This window comes from Rhinolophus sinicus, linkage group LG05 (genome assembly GCF_036562045.2).
Source record: "Rhinolophus sinicus isolate RSC01 linkage group LG05, ASM3656204v1, whole genome shotgun sequence".
In the NCBI taxonomy this organism is placed as follows: Eukaryota; Metazoa; Chordata; class Mammalia; order Chiroptera; family Rhinolophidae; genus Rhinolophus; species Rhinolophus sinicus.
Window position 1 is genome coordinate 28,938,818 of NC_133755.1, and position 27,148 is coordinate 28,965,965.

Genomic DNA, 27,148 nt, shown 5'->3' on the forward strand with positions numbered 1-27,148 from the left:
GCCAGGTGAGGAGCCCGTGAATGGGCTTTGGGTTTGCAGCCGCAATAACTCGCTGCTTCCCACTGCTGGTGACTGATGGGACAGCGGGTGAATTTCTTTGGGAAGAGGCAGTTTTTCCAGATTCACTCTCTGTTTCTGTCTGTGAAGACCATTTATAAAAGAAGCATTTTGAAGAGGACACAACCTATATACCTTAATTAGTTTAAATATCATTTTGTGTGTATCTTTTACAATACTTGGCTATTATGCTCCTTCTAGGCAGGTGCTTTCAGATCTGCCAGTGTTTTCAGCTCTTCTGTTTTGTTTTCTTTAGTATTTAGCAATTTGGAGGTCACTTTTGTATTACATCAGTTGTTAGCTTTCTAAGCAGAAGTGTCCAATTTCAGAAGCTCAGGAAATTATAGTTTGGCATGTTTGTACAACTGGTTTCAGAGGCAGGTTGGATCTGTTCGTGACTCCTACTGAGGCAGGCGTTCTCTCTACCAGATTATCTCTTCTGTTTCATTCTCATTACAGTGGCTTGGGTTTAAATACTATTGTCTGTCTTGGATTAGGTAGCACTGAAGAAGGGCTGCTCTTTTGTCTGCAACCTTTAAATGCCTTGGTTTTCTGGTCTTAACTACTCTAGGTTCAACTTTACTTGGACTCTTTCTATATGTTGTTCTTGTGTTGAAATTATATTTTCAGTGCCATAAAATTGACATCTTTCAAAAGTTGCAAAAGAAGGACTAAATCATGCCCTTGGTTGTATCAGATGTCATGACCTGCACCTTTCATCCTGTTTGCCTGGTATGGTATCCTGCCTTCCCCTTGGGTGTTAAAATAAAAGATCCTGAGGCATTTCTATAAAAATGAACGGGAGTGGTTAAAAATTGATAATCAATATGTTGATAATACGAGTTTTGCAGATTGTTTTCCAAAAAGAGCATGTGAAAGACTGATAAGTTGTTTCATGCCATTAAATGAAAACGGACTTACTCAGCTGAATTTGGAGAGTCAAGTTCTTATTTTCCGTTCAGTGTTTTCAGGCCTGTAACAAACACATCAGGTTAGTACTTTTCTCCATCAGGTGGCCAGACCATGGATCTGAAGACCTGCTGCAGAGAGGGCAGGGTTGGGGAACTGTCGGAACCTAAGAAGCCCGTCCGAGGGGACTTTCTTTGTGGCTTTTCCTGTGAGGACTGCATCGCACTTTCAGCATTCCTAACCCGATGCATCCGTTTATCCAGGACAATCAATGGATGCCACTTGTCAAATCACGAGAAATATTTTGGTAGCAGATAATGAAGCTGTTTGCAGACTGCTAGATCTAACTTCTTCATTTTGAGATGTTACAAACATAGCTGGACTGGGAATTTCAAGCACTGCTTGTCTAAGATATAGTAAAGTGTACTATGCACAATGTGCAAAGAAAAAACATCATTTAGCAACAATATCTGCATTGACCTTTCTTCCTTACCCCCTTTTGTGGAAACAAAATTCCTTAGAACAAAGTAATCCCTGAGGTGGTTAGTAAGTAGAAGTTAGTGGACATTCCAGCCTGTTTGCTGTCTGTACCCTCATGGCTAGAGGGGTGGAGTGCCGTGTACGTTGTTAGGGAGCTATTGATGGAGCAAAGCCTCAGTCTCTGAGAATGGGTAATTATATAGGTACTGGATTTCTCTTTTGCCTGGACTCCGAGGACTAAAGCAAGTTGTAGGGTAGTATCCCAGAAAAAAGAACTTTTTGTGGTGATTGGGGCTTTAGAAATCTAGGATAGACTATGTTAGACATAATGGTAAAGTAACTTATGTAAAGACTAACATTTAATTAGTGACAGAATCCGAACTAGAACCTTAGGCTACCTGATGCTAAGTCTGATTCTGAGAAAGGTCAGGCTATGTTGATTTAGTAGGGAGGAGATTTTATCCTGGAACATCTCTAATTCCTATATTATGTCTGATCTTTTTAAAATGCAGCTCTGATTTTGCTGTCTCCTATCTTATTTCCTTTTAGTGGCCTTGAATTGCATTTAGGGTAAAAACCCAGATCCTTAAACCAGTCAACAAAACTGTAGAGTTTTGCCTGGCCTGTCTCTCCAGTCTCTTGCCCATACACTCTCCTCTGTGTCCTCTGGGCTCCAGCAAGACTGTATCCTTCCTTTGGTTCCATAGTCTGCCTCCTGCCACAGGACCTTTGCACGCTCAGTTCCCTTTGCCTGGATACTCTCATAGCTCCACCGGGTCAACTCTTAGTCTTTTTTCAAATTTTGTCTAGTCCATCAGTTTAGGGCAGGTTACTTTGTGATGTCCTCATGCAGATAACCAATCACGTTCCTCCATGTGAGTTGTTTGTAATTAAACACCCGTTTTTGTGACTGTCTGATTAATGTCTATCTCCTTCCCATTCCCCACATGTTAGCTTGTAACATCCATTGATATAGTGACTATATCTGTCTTTCCTCGTTGTTGAATCCCTAGCACCAAACATAGTTCCTGTCATATATTCGAGGTTTTCACTGAACAAATCAATTTCTATCTTGGGGACAGATTCTTTTTAAAGTAGGTCATTGGAGTGTATTATTTCTATTCCATTGTTTCAAACATTTTAATATTTTACTGAGTGCATCACTAAAAGTAATGTGTATTTGAATTCTAATTTCATTGTATTACCAGAGCTATACACACAAGAGTTACAGAAAGATTTAGATATTGGATACACTTGTTTAAAAATTGTAGTAAATTCCATCCCCACTCCTATAAGCAAGTCTCCTGCTAGATGTTCATTGTCTCAATAAAAGGCAAAAAAATAAAATAAAAAATCTCAATAACTATGCATTAGATGGAGGACATTTCAGTACACTGAAATGCTATTAAACAAGATAATCCAAGATGAAAAAAAAATTGTAGTAAAATATACACAAGATAAAACTTACCATTTTAATCATTAGTAAATGTACTGTTCTGTTGCATTAAGTATTCACGTTGTTGTGCCACTATCACCACTGAACTTTTTCATTTTCCCCAACTGAAACTCTGTACTATTTAAATAATAACTCCCCGTTCCCTAGCCCTTGGCAACCACAGTGTTCTACTTTTTTGTCTCCATGAATTTGACTGCTTTAAATACTTCATATAAGTGGAACAATACAATATTTATATTATTGATTGTCTAAAGGGGGTTTTGTCATGCCATTTTTACTGTCATTATAGATTATCAGGTTTGAATGTGGTCATTTAGCTGTGATTAACCATGCATTTCTACATGATTGTCACAAGAAAATCACTATATGATTTCTCCTTAAAACAAGCTAAAATTTTTACACTAAAAATTTTTCCTTCAAGAAAAACTTTAAAAAGACAACTTATTTTCCTGATAATAGAAAGTTGATTTAACCAATAATAATTTTATTCTTCAGATATTAACTCTTTGTAAAAGTGCTAGCCATTAATTCTGCACTTCATTCTCTTAATGACTCCTGTTCAAATCACGCATTTCACTTAGGAGGTTGAGGGTACTGGCAATTTGAGGAGAGTTTGAAAATCACAGTCATTACATTGTTTAAACAAATTGTACTTAGCAGAATATATATGTCTTTTGGCTAACATTTTAGGCATCGACTTACACCAGAAAAGTAGTCTTTAAAATGAATATAAAATTGATAAAACGAGAATTCATATAATTTTTTAAAAGTCAATTTGCTTATGAGTAGTATCTATGTTTCCAAGGCTGTAAAATTAGATTAGCGCTAATGGACTACCACTGCAGTAAAAAATACAAAACATGAAATTTTCCTTCCTTCTCATATATCGTTAAGGCAATAATGTTCTACATTAGGCACACGTCTTTTTGTCTGATGCTCTATTATGGATAATAATTCTAAAATGATATTAAATGAGCTTAGAGACATTGCAAACTGTCCTAGGATAATTGTTTGTATGTGTTAAGGTCTATTTATCCACCTCTTTCTTTTAAATTTAAGCTTAGATTTTTTTTCTTTTTGTATATATAGCCTTTTACTTTACTTTTTCCCCCATGAATTTGATACCAATATAAGAAGCATCAGAAAATCACTGTAGATTTGAACTATGGGGAGATTGTTTTAACCTCTCTGTCTAGGGTTAATGGTGAAGAGATTTCTATTTACAAGTGTTACTGTGTTTCCCTGAAAATAAGACCTAGCCGGACAATCAGCTCTAATGCGTCTTTTGGAGCAAAAATTAATATAAGACCCGGTCTTATTTTACTATATTATAAGACCAGGTCTTATTTTACTATAATATAAGACCCGGTCTTATTTTACTATAAGACCAGGTGTTAGATAATATAAGACCAAGTCTTATATAAGTTTTTGCCCCAAAAGGCGCATTAGAGCTGATTGTCCGGCTAGGTCTTATTTTCGGGGAAACACAGTAATTAATGAAGGCTTGCAGTTATAGTTTCTTAAAACTTATCTTTGTGTTTCAACATAAAAAAAATAGTATTAAGACTTCCTATATTCCCTTCACCCAGATTCCCCTAATGTTAACATTTAGTACATTTCCTTTGTAATTCTCTCTCTATATATTATTATTTCTGAACAGTTTGAGAGTAAGTTTCAGAATGGATGTCCCATATTGCTAAATATTTGAGGAGGTATTTTCTAAAAGAATAAGGATATTGTCTTCTCTCACCACAGTATCATTGTCGGATGCAGGAAATGAGCATTGCTGTAGTACCATTATCTAATCTAGAGACTTCAGTCAGGTTTGCTAGTTGTCCCACTAATGTCCTTTATAACAAAAGAAAAAAATTTTTTTAATGGTTCAAGGTCTACTTGAGAATCACTTATTGTACCCATTGTAACTCTTTAATTTCCTTCAATTTTGAGCAGTTCTTTATTCTTTCTGTCTTGCATAACCATGGCATTTTGAAGAGTATAGGCTTTTTTTGGTTTGTTTTTGTTAAAGAATGTCCCTCAGTTTGGGTTGGTTATAAGTTTTTATTCCACTTAAATCCATTTGGGTCAATTATGTCAACCGAGGAGATGTTCCATTTTTTCCTAAGTTTTCAAATTTATCAACACAATTTTTTACCGTATTTTTTTGTTTGTTTGTTCATTTTGTTCTTTAGATTCCACATGTAAGATCATATGGTATTTGTCTTTCTCAGTCTAAACTTACTTCACTTAGCATAATACCCTCTAGGTCCATCCATGTTGGCGCAATGGTAAGATTTCATTCTTTTTTATGGCCAAGTAATATTTCATTGTATATATGTACCACACTTTCTTTATCCAGTTGTCTATTGATGAGCACTTGGGTTGCTTCCATATCTTGGCTATTGTAAATAATGCTGCAGTGAACATAGGGATACATATATCTTTTTAAATTATTGTTTTGGATTTCTTTGGATAAATACCCAGGAGTGGAATTGCTGGGTCATAAGCTAGTTCTGTTTTTAATTTTTTGAGGAACCTCCATACTGTTTTCCATAGTGGCTGCAACAATTTGCAATCCCTCCAGCAATGCACAAAGGTTCCCTTTTCTCCACAACCTTGCCAACACTTGTTGCTTTATTGATGATGGCCATTCTGATAGGAGTGAGGTAGTATCTCATTGTGGTTTTAATTTGCATTTCTCTGATGATTAGTGACATTGAGCATCTTTTCATACGTCTGTTGGCCATCTGTATGTCCTCTTTGGAGGAGTCTACTGAGTTCTGCCCATTTTTTCATTTGTTTTTTTTTTTTGTTTTTTTTTTTGGTTGAGTTGTATGAATTCTTTATAAATTTTGGATAACTCCTTATCAGATGTATCATTGGTGAATATCTTCTGCCATTCAGTAGGCTTTTTGTCTTGTTAGTGGTTTCCTTTGCTATGCAAAAACTTTTTAGTTTGATATAGTCCCATTTGTTTATTTTTTTTTCTTTTGTTTCCTTTGCCTGAGGAGACGAATCAGAAAAAATATTACTAAAAGCTATGTTACAGAGTTTACTGCCTATGTTTTCTTTTAGGAGTTTTATGGTTTGGTATCTTACATTTAAGTCTTTAATTCCTTTTGAGTTTATTCTTGATTATGCTGTAAGAAGGTAGTCCAGTTTCATTTTTTTGATATGTATTTGTCCAGTTTTCCCAGAACCGTTTATTGAATAGACTGTGTTTACTGTATATTCTTGCCTCCTTTGTCATAGATTAATTGACCATAAAGGTATGTGTTTATTTCTGGGCTCTCTTTTCTGTTCCATTGATCTATGTGTCTGTTTTTATGCCAGTACCATGCTGTTTTGATTACGATAGGCTTTTAGTATAGTTTGATGTCAGGTAGTGTGATACCTCCAATTTTGTTCTTCCTCAAGGTTGCCGTAGCCTTTAAGGTCTTTAGTGGTTCTGTATCAATTGTAAGATTATTTGTTCTAGTTGTGTGAAAATTGTATTTTGATATGGATTCCATTGAATCTATCGATTACTTTGGGCAATATGGACATTTTAATGATGTTAATTCTTCCTATCCATGAGCATGGTATATGCTTTCATTTATTTGTGTCTTCTTCAGTGTCTTACAGTTTTCTGAGTATAGATCTTTTGTCTCCTTGGTTAAATTTATTCCTAAATTAATTTCTTTGATGAAATTGTAAATAGAATTGTTTTCTTAATTTCTCTTTCTGATAGTTCATTATTGGTGTATAAAAATGCAACTGATTTCTGAATATTAATTTTGTATCCTGCTACGTTAGTGAATTAATTTATCAGTTCTAATAGTTTTTTGGTGGAATCTTCTAGGGTTCTCTGTATAGTATTTTTAATTAGAAAAATTTTCTGTCTGTAGCTATAAATAATTTTTCATTCCTGTTGCTTTCTGTGTTGTTTGCCATTTTTTTTCTTGATAGTTTCATCATATTTTTTATTGTCCCAAAAAATGAGATTTTAATTGATTTTCTTTAGTGTATGTTTTTCTGTTTAACTTATTTCTGTCCTTTATTATTTTCTTATATGTTTCTTTGCATTTACTCTGATATTCCTATTCCAGCTTTTTAAGACCAATTTTTAGTCCATTAATTTTGTCTACTTACTAGTATTTAAGAATGTCCCTCTAATTACCACTTTGGTTGTTTCTCACATATTTCGATATGTAGTATGTTCATTATCATTTGGTTCTAATTATAATTACTTTATAATTTTGTATTTGATTTTGAGTTAATTTCCTTGGAAATGAGGTTCATAAATGTATCTAAATTGCCTTGGGGGTTGTGGTCAGAAAGCAGGTATGCTACCAATCCTTTTAATATGTTGTGATTAATTTCCTTTAGGGCCTGGAATATAATCTCCCTAGAATTTTGTTCCCCAGGCCTTACCCACTTTCATCTCAGCCTAGTAAAAAGGAAGCTTTCTGTTTGGGTCTATTCTCCCTTATAAAGTCTAGAAAATGCCTTCAAGGTAAAAGTTGGGGTCAGTGTGGAAGCTCACCTCTCCTGCTCTCTCTTGCTGAATTATCTCAGTCTCTCCTTGCCTGTGTTGGTTGTTCTTTAGTGTCTTCACACAGTCCACAGTCATGGCATACGAGTATATTTGCCTGGTTTGTGTCTGGAGTCACAGCCAGGGGTGAAGGACCCATAGTTCTATTCTGCTCATGGTGAGTTTGGAAATGACTTTCAGGGCCAAGGAGCTGCCCCTGTGCTCTCTTGTGATAATGATCAAAAGAATGAATACACATAAGAACTTTGCTCAGGGTGTCTTATAGACTGATTTGAGTGAATAACAGTTAAGTCTTCACAAATGTAATGATGAATGAGGGATTTTGTTTTGAGTACTATGCATTGAAGCAAAAATTGGGAATGGATAGCATACTTCTCTTTCATATATAAGACATTTTGCCTTAATCATGGTTTGAGGTTTATTCATGCGAGCTTATATTCACCTTCTGCTTGGAAAAAGCCATATGGTCATTAATGTTCATTAATTTTTAAATAGATTTGATGTTCTGAATGCTGTAATTTGTGCTGGAGGTATACATATAAAGTTATTTGTAAAACTCTGAGCAAATCAATAGTATTGAATATATATGCGTATCAGTTAGCTGTTGTCAGAATAATGCTTCATGTTATAGGTTGGGTTCCTGGGAAACAGGCTCGAAGATGGAGATTTTCATGCAATAAATTTATTAGGGAGGACCCTTGGGATCAATACCTGTGGAAGAGAAGGGAAGGAAGCAGGATTGAACAGAGGGAGATGGTGGGCTGTAGTACAGTCTGAATGAAGGCCTCAGTTGACTCCATGGGATGCTCTGAAGAGTTGTCTCAAATCAGGGTGAAAGGCTGGGCCTTTACACTTCTGCATTATTGGATGCAGGCTGCCCCAGGAAGAAGGCATGGCCTTATGTGATGAATCTTTCTTAAATTAAGATTATTCCAAAGAGGAACAACAGCTGAGGGCTGTATGCTCACAGCACTTCCAGCAGTGGCTCAGTAAGTTCTTTATTCTCAAAGAGAAAAACACAGTATCCATTATACTGCTCAGAATTTCAGTGACTTATAACAGCAAGCATTAATTTCTTGTACAATCCTTTGCAGATTGTCTAGGATTTTGCTGAACTAGATTGGGCTGATTTAGTTCAGTAGAATCCTAGACACTCTGCAGGTTGTGTCCAGGTCTCCTTCGTGTGTATTTCATCTTCTGTTGACAAAAGTCAGTAGCCCAAGAGGGCAAGTTCAAATGCACAAACACATGTCAGGGCTCTGTTAAGTCATATATCTAAACATCCTATTGGCCAGTCAAGTCACATGTCTAGGCCCAGCATCAGTGGAGTGGAAGAATACCCTCCAATGGAGGTCCAGGGGAGGGAGGCAGGATTTGCTGAACAATAACCCAGCCTGCCATAGTGGGATTCTGCTTAATGAACAAAAAATGAGAATTCCACTGCCAAGATTTCATTGTCAGTCTTTCTCCTAAAATACTTCTGTTTGTCATCTCCATCTGTTATGAATGAGATAAAATGTGACAACAACTTCAGTGCTATTTGGCAAAGCGAACAGCTTGTGCTGAGTTCTTATGATTTTTAAAATTTAGATGTGAATGGATCTTGTGTGTATCTGTATAGCTATTGAAAAAAATGGTAACTTTGTAAGTATTTATCTGGAGGGAAGACTCAGTTTTTTTATGTTTAGTTTTTTAAATTCTTTTATCATATTTTAAATTGAGATATACATACAGTAAAGTATTACATTTTTACATATGTATACATTCGTGTAACCACCATCCGTTTCCAGATAAAGAACATTTTCCAAATACCGAAAAGGTTTCAAATGCCCCCCTGCAGTCAGTGGTCCCTTCTTCCAAAGTAATGACTATTCTGACTCTTCTTACCATCAGTTGTTATTCTTCTCAAAGTTTATATAAATGGAATCAGCCAGTGTGTTCTCTTACATCTAACTTTTCTAGTTTTTATTATCTTACTGATAAACCATAATCATTGGTTATCTGTGCCTTTCTTAGCTTATAGAAAGACTGTGACTCTTTATTGGCGGTTGTCTCTTCTGTTTGTAGAAAGAACCTTCAGTGTTTTACTTAAAGCTTTTTAGGGTAAGATTAGACTATAAAAAGTCCATTCAAGAGAAACTGCTAAGTATGTGTCAGAAAAATGGCATCAATACAGACTCCTAGCAAATAATGTGATCCTCTGGTTTCCTTTGTGAAGTTGGTCATTTATTTCAACCGAATTATTCCCTAGGAATTCCACAGTGCATGTACCTGATGGGATGTTTATTTTCTATACATATTATCACTGCACTCCTCTGAGCTATGGTATACATGTGGGTTTTGGAGGTTTCATAGCTCCTGGTCAGCTGTGAGTACAACCCATTCTCACCGTTTGATTTGTGGCACCATGCAAGAGCTAGTCTTCCCAAAGCAAATGCTTACTTCATTACTCAGTAATACAAACACATTCTGTAAAGAACAGACATTAAATCACTTGAGATTTTGGTCATAATCACTTACAAAAGCTAAGATATTACCCTGGTCTTTGAAGCCATAGTAGATAATAGCTCATCATCAATTTTAAAAGTGCCTGTATGAAAAGCATTTTCATTCATCCAACATGAACAAAAGACTGAAAATACATTCATACTTTGAGTGCTTGGTATAATATCAGCCGAGAAAAATTCATTTAGTTCTGTCACTTTTGGTTTCAGAGCACCTGTTAATTTATAAAAATTACGTCTACCTCCTATCAGCACAGTTAATGTATGTAATTATTGATTTTTGAATATTTAATCTTTTTAGTTTTGTTACCCATGGTAACAAAACTAAAATAATCATTTATGGAAATACATTATTAATTGAAGGGATCACTAAATGCTACTGAACTTCTCATTTTCATAGGTCAGATATTTAGAAACAATAATTACTTAGTTTCAGGGATGATATAAAAGTGTGTAACTGTGTATGTACCCGGCAGCTAAACTGCGGAGTCTGTCAAGTGAGAAGGTTGGCTAGAGAAGTGGAGTTTAATTCTGAAGTTTGCAGAGCACGAGCAAAGAATAAAGATTAATTCTACCATTTTTGTAACTCCTGGTGCAGAAGAGTGAGAAGAAAGTCACTTGAAAGTTGAAGTTGTTATTTGATGTTTGTGACACATAAAGGAAAAACCACACATGGTCAGTGGTCTTAGCTGTGATTATAACTAGGAAATTGATAGTGAGGTCTCTACTTGCTTTTACTTCGTGGAATCTAATTATGTATTTTAAGTGAGATGTGAACCCTTGTTAAAGCAGTTAGTTACTGTACCTAAACATGTCTACATGTCCTAATACCTGGCTTTAGCTCTGTCAACAAATTCATATTCTATACCTTTATTCAGTGTCTTGATGTAACTCAGTATAAATATGTATTTTAATGCATATATTTGCTAATTTTTTCTCTTTGCAGATTTTAGTTGATATTTGAGCTTGTTTTATGCTCTGTACAAATAGGGAACTGTCCACTGTCCCCACCAGATACTTAGGGATGACTCACAAACTAAATTTGTGAAAGACTTGTCACACAGATGTGACCCTTCCCCATTTGTGCAAAGTTTAATTAATATCAGAAGATTCTTTGTGTTAAAAAAATGTGCAAGACTTGACTTTCCTGTGTTAGAAAAGCCAACTTATATCATCCTAACCTATCTTTCCTCCTGTGAAATTATTCTTCAAATCATTCCCCTTTAAAAAATATAGGAAACTCCCACTTCTCTAGCTGTTTCAAGCAATCCTGTTCATCTCTTCTTGTTTTTAACATAATCTCAACCAAGTTACTCTTTTTAACATGAATAGATAACTTTTGTTTCTTAAACACTAATGTGTAATTTTGTTTTGTCTTACTATCATTCATAGTTTGTGTTTTCTTTCCTTTTCTCCTTAATAGTTCTTTCTCTTAATCCAACCTGATAATATTTTCTCACTCTCTGATACATAATCTATTTTTCCCTTGTCAAGGAAGGTTGTGCCAACCTTGTACCATAGCTGAAGTGACTTTAGCATTTTTAACAAAAAGGATGGTGAAACTTACTGGGTTCCCGGTTTAATGGCCAGAGGTCCTGGATCTTCATGGTTAGGTTGCTGTAACAAATGAATGCATGTTAAAAATACATACCTTAAAAAGCACAAGCCAACATTTTCTTAAATCAGTAAATGATTTTTTAAAATAAGTATTCAAATTTTTAAAAATTTTGTTAAAAAATAAATACTACCTAAGTGTATCATTGTTAACTAAGTACATAATTCATTTTGGTATTTCTGTTCTTAAATCGTGGAAGTTTGTATTTATGGCTGATCTTTTGTTTTATTTGTTTTCTTTAGTTTCATGCTATGGATACATTGTATAGACACAGCTATGACTTGAGCAGTGCAATTAGTGTCTTAGTGCCACTTGGAGGACCTGTTTTATGCAGAGATGAAATGGAAGAATGGTCAGCCTCTGAAGCTAGTTTATTTGAAGAGGCATTGGAAAAATATGGCAAAGACTTCAACGATATACGTCAAGACTTTGTAAGTAGACAATTGTGAATAAAATAAAAATGTTGAGGTGGGAATATTTTATTTGTTTAAGAAATCTGAGGGTGGCCGGTTCGCTCAGTGGGTTAGAGAGTGGTGCTGATAACACCCAGGTTGCTGGTTCAATCCCGCATGGGCCACTGTGAGCTGTGCCCTCCTTAAAAAAAAAAAAGAAATCTGGTAAACCTTGAAGTATTTATGTAGCAAGTCTATGACTTAGTGATTTTTATCTGCTCTGCATAGAATGAAGACCAGTCTTATGGAGGGAGGAACTGATATTTGTTCTGGGAAGTAATTGTGAGTAAGACCCAAGGTCAGGAGGCGCTGAGTTCTTGCGGTAAACCTTGGCAGTATGAACTCATCCGCTTCTCTGAGTTCCACATTTAAAATACAGACAGCTTGTCTAACCATTTGCACTAAACATGTCTGATCTCTGCTTTTTAAGCTTGTAGCCCTCCTTTAGACCTTTGATACTTTTCTAGTTGTCTGACTAATTGTTGAGCCTCGATTTGATGTGGGCCCTTAATACGGAAACAACCTGTTTCCTGATTTTGTTGAGTTGATTATCCATAATTTCTTATAGCTGAGTTTGCTTAAAACGATTACTTTGAATTCTTTTTCAGGTGAGTAGTAGATAATCCATTTCTTTGGATGGATTCATTTACTAGAAAATCACTGTGTTCCTTTCTTGCTGTCACGTTTCCTTAATTTTTCATGTTTCTCGTAGCCTTGAGTTGATGCCTGTATTTGATAGAGCAGTCACTTCTTCCATATTTTACAGACTGGGTTTAGAGGGGAAAGGCCTTTAGCAGCGGGTTGAGTGCACGGGCACAGGATGGTTGGGGTGAGATGGTTCCAGCTCCCAGGAAGGCCTGGCAGTGTAGTCTGTTTAGCTCCATCAGCTGAGGTCAGTGTTGGTCAAGATCGCAGGGGTCCTCCATGGCCAAGGCTGCAAGTGTCTGCAGTGGCAGCAGGGGCAGTTTTGGGTGGCAAAGGCTGCTGGGGACCTCCCGATCTTTTTTTTCTCCCATGGAGTGTGTTATGGCCATGGGGAACCCTCTTGGCAATGGGTCTCGCTTTGGAGTGCCCTTGCCATAACAGTGGTAACTGAGGCATTGGCATGCTTGGGTCAGCCGCAGAGCCAGGAGTAGGGCCTGTATGTGCAGAGAGTGACAGCAGTCTGGGGTCTGGGGTAGCGCCTGGCCTGCCATTTCAGTGGCTCTGGTGCCTGAGATGTGCATGTGTGTGGAGCAGCCAGAGCTGTGGGGTCCAGGGTGTGCGTGGAGTTGAAGGTAGGGGTTGGCAGCCCTGTTCCTGGGATGGTGGCACAACAGTGTCTCTGGGAGGGGCCCAGCAGCATCTCCCAGCGCAGCAGTGACAGTTGGTTACCTCAGTGGCAGAAGATGCTAGTTTCCTCTGCAGAGCAGGCTGCTGGGGTCCCTAGCAACAAACACACTGGAATCCTGGTCTTCTTCGTCCTCTCTCTTTTTTTTTTTTTTTTTTTTTAGATTTTTATTAAAATATAGCTAATATACAATATTATATTAGTTTCAGGTGTACACCATCGTTATTCAACACTTACATACCTAAAGAAGGGATCACCATGATAAGTCCAGCAACCATCTGACACTGTACCACGCTATCACAATATTATTGACTATATTCCCTATGCTGTACATTACATCCCCATGACTTGTTTTATACCTGAAAATGTTGACCTCTTATTCCCCTTCACCTTCCCCCACCTTTTTAATATTTCAATTACAGTTGACATTCAATATTTTATATTCATTTCAGGTGTACATCACAGTGGTTAGAGATTTATATAATTTAGAGGTGGTCCCCTGACTAGTCCAGTACTCACTGGGCACTTTACATCCCCAAGACTATTTTGTAACTACCAACTTGTACTTCTTAATGCCTTCTTCACCTTTTCTGTCCTGCCTCCTAACCACCCTCACATCTATCACCCTGATAAATCAAGTACCCATCTGACACCATAGTTCTTACCATATCGTTGACTGTATTCCTAGTACTATACCCTACATCCCCATAACTACTGTGTAATAACCAATTTGTACTTCTTAATCCCTTCCCCTTCTTCACCCACACTCTAACCCCCCTATCATCTGGCAACCACCAAAATGGGTCTATGAGTTTTTTTCTGTTTTGTTTATTTTGTACTGTAGATTCCACATATAAGTGAAATCACATTGCATCTGTCTTTCTCTGTCTGACACACTCCACTCAACACAGTACCCTCCAGGTCCATCCATCCTGCCACAGATGGCAAGAACCCATTCCCTTCCCTGGCTGAGCACCATTTCATCCGAGTCCTCTGCTCTGAAAGCTGCAGGGATTCTGTCATGGGGGCTGTTGAGGTCCTCGGTGGCAAAGGCTGCCAGCCTCCTCTGTAGAGCAGGCCACTGGGGCCCTCAGTGGCACCCACCTTGTGGCTTACACTGACACCCTCCACCCTTCTTTGTTCTCTCCATTTCCAGATTTCTCAGCTAAGCCGATCTCCACAGTGATCCTTTCTGAGCCGTTATTCATTATTTGCTACACAGTGTTGCTGTGGGTTCTTAATTTGACTCTTGCGCTATTTTCATTTGTCAATAGCTATCTGTTGGGTTTTATTTTTTTTGGGGGGAGGAGGAGACCAAGACTGGCATCTCCTATTCCTCTATCTTGCTGACATCTCTCTCCCTGTCCATTTCATCCTGTCTAGTTTGTTGTCATAAAGTTGTTCATAATAGTCTCCTATTTTCCTTTTAGGCCTGTCGGATGGATCTGTAGTGGTGACCCCTCTTACATTCCTGATAATGGCAATTTAGGTCTTCTCTCTTCTTTCCGCATCAGTCTGGCTTAGGGGTTGATCAGTTTTATTAATCTTTGCAAAGAACCAGCTTTTGGTTTGATTGACTCTCCTGTTTAATTAATTTCTGCTTTTATTTTTATTATTTCCTTCCTTCAGCTTGCTTTGGGTGAATGTGCTTTGTCTTTTCCTAGTGTCTTTTGTTTGTTTGTTTCTTTCTTATTTTTCAGTTGCAGTTGACATTCAATATTATATTAGTTTCAGGTATACAGCATAGTGGTTAGACATTTATATCACTTACAAAGTGATCCCCCCGATAAGCCTAGTACCCCCTTGACACCATTCATAGTTACTACAATATTACTGACTATATTCCCTATGCTGTACTTCCTAGTGTATTTTTACATTTCTTCTAATGCAGTTATTTATCGGTAGTATATATTTAGCTAACAATGATTTCAGCTTTGCCTGAAAAACTCTTTCCTGTTTTCTTTAAAAATATATCTTATTCTTTCTATAGTTCATTTTTTTCTCTTTCAATACTCTAAGTATATCTGTTTGGCTTATGTAAGTTCTGATGGGAATTTCCTGTGTATGTCAATGTTTCCTTTTCTTCATGTTCAGATTTTCTCTTTACTCTTGGTTTTGACCAGTATTACTACTACATTGTGCCTGGATGTGTTTTTCTTTGTAATCATTCTACTTGTAGTTCACTGCATTTCCCAGAGCTGAGATTTTCTTTTTGTATTAATTTGCCTTATTTGTATTGATTTATCTTCTAGTACACTAATAGTTTTCTCTGTTGTGTCCAGTATATTGATAAACTTGTTAAAGGAATTCTTCAAATACGGTAGCATATATTTTTCTAACATTTATATCTTATTCTTTTTTATGCTTTTTATCTGTTTAAATTCCCCATCTATTCATGTATGTTGTCCGCCATTTCATAGATCCTTTAGTACATTAGTCATTGTTATTTTAAAGTTCCTATCTGATATTTCTAACATTTGGGGCTGTACTGGGGTCTGTGTCTATTGCCTGATTTATTTTTTGAAAATGGGACGTTTCGTGCTTTTTTTAATGTCATAATTTTGGTTGGATGGGGAACATCTTGTGTAAACAACAACAGAGGCAGAGTTCGGTAGTATTTATATTCTGAAATGAGCATGCAGCTTCTCCTTCTAGGTCATCATTGTGAGGGATTGAGTCTGTCCATAGTTGGGCCACCTTTGGATTTTGTTAGTTACCTTCAGTGTACCACTATCTTGGAAGGCCGAAAATTTCCTGTACTTTCTTGACATTTTTGAGCCTCATAGGGCCCCAAAGGTTAATTGTAAATTGCCTAGTTCTTGCCAGATAATCCCCCTCACCCATTAGGAAAGGACCTCCACCTGACTAGTTCCCCTAAGACCTCACCCAGTCTGCAACCTAACAGGTTTCACTTCCCTGCCAGCCTGAAGAATTATTCAAGCAAGCCAGTCACACCCTCCATGGGAAGCTTCTTTAGGAGCCAGGGCACACTTAACCCTCTTTTCCACAAAGCCTCACTTCCATAACCCCTCCTGGCTCACTGTCCCCAAGTGCAACCCCCACATGACCCTGTATGGTATCCTCCTCCCCTAGGCTGTGAGCACATGACACTAATAAATTGCTGCCAGTCTCATCTGTTTTGGGTGTCGTGTGTTGTACGTTTGACCGTCTTGTACTGTTTTGAGGGGCAGATCCCTAACTGGGAGTGAATATGAGGTGCTCCGAACACCCGCAGACTTCCTTCATATGCTTCCCTGTGCTCCATGCGGAGCCTGGCATGCCCAGGCTTTTTTCAGTGTTTCTGTTCCAGCCTCAGCATGCCAGGTCCTACCGAGCCTCTCCGCATTGTTACCCTTCTGGTAGGAGCACGGGGTTGCTTGTACTGCCTGCGAGGTTCCTGGTGAGGGCACAGAGGGTTTCTGTTGTCCTGTGCTAGCCCCAGTCTGAGGCAGGCTTTCTGTGCCCGAGTCTCAGCACAGAGTCCTGCAGCAGTTCTGCTCTCCCTGCAGCTCCCGTGTGGCAGCCAGTCTCTGCCCTGGACTTCCCTTCATTGGCGGGGATTCATGGATGGGAGCAGGCTTCCTGCCCCTCTCCAGTGGCAGACGGCTTTTGCTTTGTGTGGAAGAAGGATCTCGGAGGCCAGCAGTTTTCTCGCCTGGTCCTCAGTGGCTGCTGACCAGCATTTTGTGCACACCCACATCACCATCAGTGGAGGTTTTCTTGGGTCTTTTGCCTTGTCCCAGTTCTTGCTGCTGAGCACCCGATGGAGGAGAGGGGTGTGTGGGTTCCCTCTGAGCTCTGCTTTATTTAGCTGCATCATACAACATTTGATAACGGTGTATTTTCATATTCATTCCTTCAAAGTAGTTTTCATTTTTCCTTTTGACTTCTTTTTTGACCCATGGATTATTTAGAAGTAAGTTCCACATATTTGGTGTTTCTTTCCATATATTTTTCTGTTAGTAAATTCTGATTTAATTCTGTTGTAATCAGAAAACATATTCTGTAAAAAAAACCAAATTTTACATTTTTGGGATTTGATTGATTCTGACCCAGTATATGCTTCATTATGGTGAATGTTCCATGTGCTCTTGCAAAGAACAGATATTTTGCTGGTTAAATGGAATGTTCTATAAATGCTACTTAGGTCAAGTTTATTGATTGTGTTGTTCACGTCTTCTGAAGCCTTACTGATTTTCCGTCCACTTGTTCTATTACTTATTAATAGAGCAGTATTAAAGTCTCTAGCTATAATTCTGGATTTTTCTGTTATTTCTTTCAGTTGTAATTAGGTTTTTGCTTTAATTATGTTGAAAGTCTGTTATTAGGTACATACACATTTAGGATTGTTATGTTCTCGTGATAAATCGACCCTTTCATCTTTACGTCATGCCTCTTTATTCATGGTAATATTCTTTGGAGTGAAGTCTACTTTATTTCCTATTAATATAATTACTCCAGCTTTATTTCATTGTTTACATGGTATATCTTATTTCAATCCTTTTACTTTTATCTTATTTATGCCCAAAGTGGCTTTTTGTAGACAGAATACAGTTGGGTTTTTAAAATAAACAACCTGACAGACTGCCTTTAGTTGTAGTGTTTAGATCACTTACCTTTAATACAATTGTCAATAATATAATTGTCAGTTTAAATCTAGCATCTTGGCATTAATTTTCCATTTGTCCCATTGTTTTTTGTTCTTTCCCCTTTTTTGATTAATTTTTTTATGGTTCCCGTTGTATCTCTAGTAACTTACTAATTAAACCTTTGTTTTGTTTGTTCAGCGGTTTACAATATGCATCTTTCATGTACCGCAGTCTACCTTCCAATCAGATACCACTTAGATCACATAGATTGTAAGAATCACGTAACAATATGCTTCCAGTTCCGACCTCCAATGACTGTGTTTTCGTTGTCATACAGTATATGGTTACTGTTCTTTGCTTTAGTCACTGATCTTTTAAAGAGTTAAAAAATGTCTTTTATTATAAATATATAAAATATATTTATATAAATAAATATATTTATTTCCTTATCGTTATTTCCTTTATTGAAAAGCGTGTTACCATTTCTGCCCCTCTTCATTTCTTTGTGTAGATTCAAATTTTTATCCCCACCAATGGGGGCTTTCTCAGGTTTCTCGCTCTGGCTCAGTTCTTCCTGATGGAGATCTGTGGATTCCCCTTGTCTTTAGAGCTTCCAGAGACGTTCAGCAGTGGTCCTAGCCCGCTGTTGACTTTTAATTATTTGGTAAATTTTTTGTTGTTTTCTTCTTACCTTCCTTTTTATTGGTCACCTGCATTTTTTTATGCTCTGCCAGAGTGAAAATAGTTTGTGAGTCCGGTGTGTCCTCAGAGTGACTTTGGAATTAGGTTGATTGTCTTGTAACCTTAGCTCTTGGATGGACTGAATAATTGTTAAGGTTTTATAGATCATCTGTTTTTCCCCCCTCATTTTTAGGCGTGGGAATGACATTCTCTTGTGGATTTCTACATCTTAAACAGAAACAGGACCTGAAATATGAAAAGTAACCTGAGAAGTTCAAAGTGCCGAATAGCAAAGTCTTTCTTTCTTCTTCATGTGATCAAGTCCATTGCTATAGAAACTCCTTTCAGCAAAGGGTGTTTCGTAGCTGTTGTATCATTTAGGCTTCAGTTGCAGATAACAAAATTACAGGCGCTGCTTTGAACAGAATGGGATATAATTTTGGAAATTTAGATGCTTAAAATCATTGATAGGGTTAGTTGAAGTAGGTCCCAGACTGGTATTCAGAACAGTTTCACAGAAATGGCCTTATAAGTGCGTTCCCACCTCTGCCCCATATAGAAGCTGGGAAGATTCTTGGTGAATTTCTGCTCCAGGAGTGTACTACTTGAACCATGACCTTGGGATCTGGAAACTTTCAGCAGAGCTTTTGGCTCTGGAACAATTTTGTGCTTCCTTGCTCTGCTGCAGCAAAATGATGCCTTGTGTACCATCTTTTCTTAACCGTGCTTAATTCACTTCTGAATTTAGGTCTTATACACTTGATTGGAAGAAATAAATCACAAGGGAGTCTAGGAAATAAAATGTTTGGATTTCTAGCCTATGCGTTATAGGAGAGTGTACTAGAAGGAAGTTGGAAAGGATACTGAGCAAACCATAATTTGAGTGAGCTAATGTGAGGAGAAAGATGTGTATTACAAGGTGTTAGAAGGCTAACAGAACTTCAAGGAGTTTCCAGAGATCCAAGTTTAGATGCTTCACAGCCAGGACTTGTGAAGCCAAGAGCAATATCTAACCCCACAATGGCAACATTCTAGCAGAAACCCCATTACATCTGCTGCCTCTGCCACCAGTCTTGCTTAATTTCTGCTCCACCTTGACTGTCAATAAATGCCACATCTCGAGGGTCTGTTCTTCGAACACTTCTTACCAATTTTTGTATTAGCTAGAGTGCTTTTGATTATGGGTGAGAGGAACTCAACCGTACCTAGTTTAGGATAAAGAATACACATATAGGTTATATTAGAGTTCTTAGTTGCTGACTACAGAATTCTCTATATCTAATATAAGCAGAAGGAATATAGGACATTAGTTTTTTTATAGAATCTGCGGGAAGACGAGAGAACCAGACTAGAATACTGCACTTGCAGGAACAGTGGACACACCCATGTCCTCCGCTGTTTGGCATCCGTGAGGTCAAGCATCGATGGCAGAAAAGGTCAACACAGATGACCCAGAAGAATATATCTCAACCGTTGTTCTTGCCAAACTATCCAGTCTCCCTGCATGTAGCTTCATCTGGTGTTGCTCACTTCTGCATCTAAATGTCACTCAGGTGTCTGCTTGGCTCACCTGACCCAATGTCTGCACCCTGTCCAAGGGTATGTAAGGAAAAGTTTAGAGCTTCAGGGAAGGCAAGCTAGGAGTGGGTTGGAAATGGGTTTGCAGTGTCTGCCACTACTCACTTCTCTGGCTACTCAGCACCCATCCTTGCTTTCTGCATATGCTTCCTTTCTATACGTCAACTTTTAAACAGTAGTAATTATTCCTGAGTCAATAGAAAATGTGGTGCCATTTCTTCACATGGGGAGGTCCAAATTTAATGTCACAACATTAATCTCTGGTTGATGCTTATTCATCCTTTGGTTTTAGTCACAACTCCATCTTTATAGCTTCAGCATTGAATTATGAAGGTAAAACTACCACCAACAGACCTTGTAAAAAATAAAACGGGAATTGGGGGGCATAGCTATACCAAGCAGGAAAGAAATATAGATGGCTTCTTTACTCTTCCTTTTTTCTTTCCTAAAACTCATCCTGAGGCCTTTGTTGGCATCCAAAATTGAATTCCCCTATATCTCCTCCCTGCAGTACCTTTGATGACCATAGTTCTTAATCCAGTTGGGTGTCCCAAACCTTCATTCCTGAGGGTTTTGAGCCCTGGGTCAGAAGCAGTGTTTTGTAGGAATAAGTCTTTCATAAGTCTGTGGGGTCGTATTGTTAGCCAATGCATCACAGGCAGAAAAGGCAAGTCATATTTAGAATAGTTGTCTGTTCAGTGAGAACAGATAGCTGCTATTCCAGGATGCCAAGAGTCTCATGTAACTGACATGTTACTAGGAATGGTGCCATGTTGGAGGCGCAGTGTGTCTGTTCCTTGCAGATTGGACACCTGGAGTGATCAGATTTGGTGAGAGGACATCCATGTAGTGGCCCCCGTGGGTAATCTCTGCCTCCGTGCCTCTTTGTCCACTTTGTTTATGTGTCCTTTAAGCAGTCATTGGTGTGGCTAGGAAAACAGGCCGATTGATCTCCATAGAGGAGATAACCTTATCCACATGATATATTAATGAGTATCTTCTGTGCAGAGGACACATGTGCGTGAGAATGGAGACAGAAATATCCTCACACGCAGTCCCATCCTGCTTCTCGGCCCCACAAACCTCATTCCTAAGCCTCATAGTTACCAGTCCTCTAACTTGTTCAAGTCCCTAATCGTTGTGACAAGTAAATAACCACAGTTCATAAATAGGTATGGATTAGTACCTCTGGCCATTTTGCCTTCAACCAGATGTTTAATGTTCCACCCTTCAAAGCACCTCCCTTCTTCACTATCTTCAGAGCCGCTCCTGCTTGGGGCTGTGAAATACTATAGCAGTATACTAGTGTATTTTGCTGTGTATAATGCACTCCCGTGTATAATGCACACCCACATTTTGGGCCTAAACTTGCAAGGAAAAAAAATCTTTTGTTTTAATTTTTTTTTTTCCTTTTTAGATTTTATTGGGGAAGGGGAACAGCACTTTATTGGTGAACAGTGTGTACTTACAGGCCTTTTTTCCAAGTCAAGTTGTTGTCCTTTCAGTCTTAGTTGTGCAGGGCGCAGCTCAGCTCCAGGTCCAGTTGCCATTTTCTAATTGCAGGAGGCGCAGCCCACTATCCCTTGTGGGAGTCGAACCGGCAACCTTGTGGTTGAGAGGATGCACTCCAACCAACTGAGCCATCTGGGAGCTCAGCGGCAGCTCAGCTCAAGGTGCCATGTTCAATTTTAGTTGCAGGGGGCGCTGCCCACCATTCCTTGCGGGACTTGAGGAGTTGAACTGGCAACCTTGTGGTTGAGAGCCCACTGGCCCATGTGGGAATCAAATCAGCAGCCTTCGGAGTTAGGAGCATGGAGCTCCAACTGCCTGAGCCACCGGGCCGGCCTTGTTTTAATTTTTAATTCAAAATTTTATTTGTTTACAGTTAGGTACTTGTTTTTTGTATTATAAAGGAATTTTAGCATTTATTTTTTTAGCGTATTACAGTACAAGAAATTTTATGTAACAAATAATTACACAAGAACAGATACAAGGTATAAGAAATTTTATGTACCGGTAACAAATTTACGATATTTACACATCATAGAAGGCCAAGCACTCTTTGTTGTTGCAAGTTTGTCATAAGTTCAACAAAACTGATTATCGGATTCCAGGGTATTTTGCATATGGATATCGTTACAGATCTCTAGAGTTACACTTTTAACTCATAAGCATAAATAAAAGAATTAAAAACATTTATATAGACACAGAATTAGTACTACCCATGTATCATGCGCATCCTTATTTTCCTGTCACAAATTTGGGCAAAAAGTGTGCATTATACACGGCAAAATACGGTAATCCTGGTTGGTGCCAGTATATCATGCAAAGCCATCTGCCACATTCAGGTTTTTTTCCCATCTAAATCGATCTGTCATAGGAACTCCCTTGAAGCCAAAAGTAAGGGTTGAGGGAGAAATGATGCTGCATCAGGAATAGACACGCCGGGGCGTGTTACTCGTGCGTTCACGAACTCCTCTTCTCCCTGATAAGGGAGCGGTGCTGCTGAGCACACCTGGTTAGTCCCTTATGGCTCAGATACAGTCTGGATCATGATGAAGCTCAGGTTACATGGTCCCTTAGTTTCCTTTTGTCAGGCTTCCAGGTAATTGCATGCTAGGGGGTTATTTCTCAAAAGAAGAATAGTTAGGAGATGAAGAGGTTTTTGCTTGCTTAAAACCGTGGGGGGCTATGCCAGTGACTGTCTTATGAGGTACCCTGTGAGGTCTTGCCATAAGCTGCTTAAACCGTCCCTCAGAGCCTTTCAACTCCATTAGATTGCTTGTTGGGTTGGAGACACCTGTTTGCTTAAGTTGCAAATGCCAATGACTGTGCTGATCTGGTCCTGTACGGAGACCACATTTGTAACTACTGTTGGAGTTGCCCCTCAGTTAAACTTAAAATAAATCCCTTTGCCTGAATTCCATCTGTTTGCTCTTTAGGCCACATAGGTGAGTTAAATGTGGAGGTGATAGAAATGGCATGGATATTTCGAATGTGGGTCACAAGCTGCAGCGTGGTCTGGGAAGTGCCGTTTTAACTAGGGTTTCCAGACGGGAATTCCCACCTGTTCTTGGGAATTTTTGTCGCTTTTCCATTCCCAAATCCTGAGAAAAGTTGGTCAGGAAATTGGGAAAATCAGCTACTCACAGTGTATCTCTTAGACATTTTTCCTATTTATTGCTAGGGTTTCTGGGTAGGAATTCCCACCCGTTCTTGGGAATCTTTCGCTTTTCCATTCCTGAATCCCGAGAAAAGGTGGTTGAGAAATTGGGAAAATCGGCTCATTGATCCCAGGTGGTTGGTAGTATTGGCCGTCGCTTTGTGGAAATGATTCATCGTGGAGAACAGAAAACAGTTTATATCTTGGGATTTGGGAACGGGAAAGTGAAAAAAATTCCTGGGAATGGGCGGGAATTCCCACCTGGAAACCCTAGTTTTAACCCTCAAACCCTATGGTGCATTAGGGACAACTTGATGGGAGTCAGAGACTGAGAGTGTTGAGCCACCTCTCTGTAAAATCTGCGACAACAGCTGAAAATCAGGCATTTTGTTTACAGGTTTGATGCACTCTGATTTGCATCTTAACACGTTGCTTAGGGTGGGGTTTAAATCCCTCGTGAAGATTCTCGTGATCCGTATGCAACGTGTTAGATGACTAACAGATCTCCCTTTACAGAGGGACGTATTGAATATATTTGGTTGTGGGTCTCATGAGTGGGAGCTCATTTGCCCATTTTGGAATAATGGAAAATAACAAAGGCAAGTTTTCTATTTTTCTAATACGAACCACACTTGTCTATATTCTTTTCAGAGATGTAGGTTTTTATTTTATTTACAACAAAAATAGGTCAACATAGAGCAGTTTTTAGAAGGACAAGAAATATTATGCCAGAGACCGAATGACACCCAGTTGTAGCTGACAGTTTTGGAATTTAAAGTAACTCTGTCGAAATCTGTTTAAATATCATTTCTAAAAATTATACTTCAACCCCACCTATAGCCCAAGAACAGCTCTCCTGAGTAAGTCATGAAATAGTATCAGTCTTAAGGTTTATAATTTTTAACAAAATGGGAAATGAGAAATGGAATGTGTTGTATTAGAATCTCTAACTGAATATAACTTGTTTGGGGTACCCTTTGCTCAGAATTAATTTCCGTTTTCTCAAACATTTCTCCTAGAATGAACTTCCATGTGGATAGTTGCCTGCTTTTACAGTAGTAGTTTTAAAGGAAAACAATTTCTACAGTAGCTTGTTTCCATTATCATGTTAAATATTTTTTCAGCTCCCTTGGAAGTCATTGACTAGCATCATTGAATATTATTACATGTGGAAAACTACTGACAGATACGTGCAACAGGTAACTTTTTTTATATTGCTTCCAGTACAGTTTGTTTTGTTTGCTTCATCTTTTCTAGACAATTTTAAGTTAACGTGATTTCATATCCTTAAGATACTATTTTAAGATTTTAGTCTTAATTTTTTTATACTTCAGAATTTTTAATGAAACCATTTTGAAAAGCCGATAGGCAAGATACCACTAGAGAGGCAGTTTTTTTCCTTGCAGATGCCTGCTGCTTCATCTCTGTGAGTATAGTTGATGGGAACGACCTGAACGACCTAAGATGCAATGTTGGCACAAACCTTTTAAACCAGTTATTTTTATGAAGTATTGAAAATTTATACCAGTCCCATCAACCATACAATTTGAGATATTTTAAAATGTCTTTGGAAACGTTATATGACATTTATGTGGATATGTCCCCTAAATCTTTGACCTTAACTGGAGTAGTTGGTCTTATCTAGTTTGATGCTTTGGTACTTACTATACATACATTTTTCTCCAAAATTATTTCCAAAAGCAGGCAATCATTTATTTTTGAGTCCTTCCCAAATGTTTCAAATTGAGGTAATTCTCTTAAGTTACTTACATTGAGTAATATTACTTTTGGGGAGAAGCACATTTCCCTGAAGTGAACTCAGTCAGCGCTTGTTTTTATTGTCTTCTAGTCACATATCAGAACTGGTAAAGAAAGGGGCAAACATATTTAACCGAGACGTTATTTTTCCCAAGTATGTGATTACACTGTGGCAAGTGTTGGATGTGTAAAAATACATTTTAAAGATCACTTTAAAAGTTAACCATAGTGAGTTGAGATCGTGAGTAGTGAATAGCCACCCATAGCTTGTTGAAAAATTTCCAGTGGCAACATTGTTTATAATTCAAAAAATGCTTACTTGAAATAACTGAAGTAGATGTGAAGACCATGTGCTCTGAAAACCCGTGTTATTCAAAGCAAAAAGCGTCCCTACAGATGGTGGAGATGATGTCATGAAGAATGGTTGAAAAGCGGATAAAATTATTTTCAGAAATTTTAACTCCATCCCTAAAAGTTTTAAGTTGTCTCCCTATAAATTTAGTTTTTGTTTTCTCCTCATTGGGAAAATGGAAGATTGCTTAGTATTTTACTTTGTCTTATTGTTTGATATCTACCACACATTATTTTTCTTCCCTATTTGCATTCATTATTGTGTTAATGTCTGGATTTGATGACATAGTCTTTTCCCGTTTCCTTTCTCTGCATTTGGTTCCTAATTGGTTCCTAAAATCTGTTGTGAGTTCAGCCAAGCTTTAAAGTTTACTCCATATCTATCTCCCAGCATTTGAGGGTGAACACTTATTTAATTGTACTTAGAATAGTTACTCTCTCTTTTTTCTGCCTGGACTTTGAAAACTAATCATCTCTGAGTATTTTTCTGAAACACTGCTTTGGTGTCCTAAAAACACAAGGATTATATGTTGGTTTGTTTTTTCTCAGAAAAGCAAAAAAGAAATAAGGTAGAAAGTAAGTTTGAAACGTGAAAATGGTTACTTACAAATCCTGTTAATTCACTCATGTGGGAAACGGGGTTGTTTTTAAATCTAAGTCTAAAATGTTATTAATACTTATAGTGCTGTACCTCAGTATCTAGTGACTTTTCTTAGAAATTACTGCAGTTTAAGAATATGCACATCTTAAAATGGCAGGTTTTAAATTATACTTTAATATTTCATTTTCTTATGAATTTTTTAAAGCAATGAAGTAATGATTATTAGGCACTGTATGTAAAATATTTTATCTATCTTTTGAATTAGAAACGTCTAAAAGCAGCAGAAGCTGAGAGTAAACTGAAACAAGTGTATATCCCAACTTAGTAAGTAATGAAAATCTTTTAAAATACTTGTTATTAATTCTGTCAAAACTAAATGTCAGTTTCAGCAAAATTTGAACTTTCTTCCACTACAAAGCATGAGACTTGCTTCCCATTACACCACTACAGTGATATATTTAGAGAGAAAAATGGCTTTTAGAGAGAGAAACTCCAAGTAGACTAACAAAAGGATGAGAGGAAGAATTTCATGTACTGCACTTCTATCACAGCTGCAGGGAAAGCATCAGGGAACTAACCTATGATACTCTATTATTTGAAGCAAATGCATTTCCGAAAGCTAACAACTTATGAAACTTCTGAGTTATAGAATGGATTAGTTTGGGTAATGCACATTGCCCATTTGAGATACGTTGTTTATTTGGTTGATGATTTTACATTGTTTGCATGGGGGAAGGAAAAGTTAGGAAAAATAATTAGAATCATACTTTGTAAATGTTGGATAAATAATGAATAGGTTTTGATTGTTCCAGTCTAGCATTCTGTCATTGTCCTTTGGATTTAGAAATCATTGTTATATCAAGCTGAATGGCAATTTTCTTTTCATCTACGTTTTAAATGAATTCTAATCTCTCTTTTTTTGAAGTCTTTAGAGTTTTTTGCATTTGTTCAGGAAAACTTAGTTTATTGAGCACCATGTTTATAGTGCTATCCTAGGTTCTTTGGAGATTAAAATGAAATTTACTACGAAGTTTTGTATGTGCTATTCCAAGATTTTTCTCACTCTATGAGCTCAGCACAGTTGTTTTATAGT

At 37.8% G+C, this 27,148-nt stretch overlaps 1 protein-coding gene across 4 annotated transcripts in view; it reads left to right on the forward strand.

Annotated features, from left to right (window-relative positions):
- The window catches only part of MTA3 (metastasis associated 1 family member 3), a 141,633-nt gene that overhangs the window by 79,983 nt on the left and 34,502 nt on the right, over nt 1-27,148 (forward strand). For all 4 annotated transcript variants that reach the window (XR_012496310.1, XM_074331928.1, XM_074331929.1 and 1 more), the window contains exons 9-11: nt 11,795-11,983; nt 24,470-24,544; nt 26,321-26,379. Coding sequence is in view for 3 of the 4 variants with exons in the window: in XM_074331928.1 (XP_074188029.1) it covers nt 11,795-11,983; nt 24,470-24,544; nt 26,321-26,379 (323 nt within the window). In the remaining variant the exon portion in view is untranslated. The remainder of the gene's footprint in view (nt 1-11,794; nt 11,984-24,469; nt 24,545-26,320; nt 26,380-27,148) is intronic.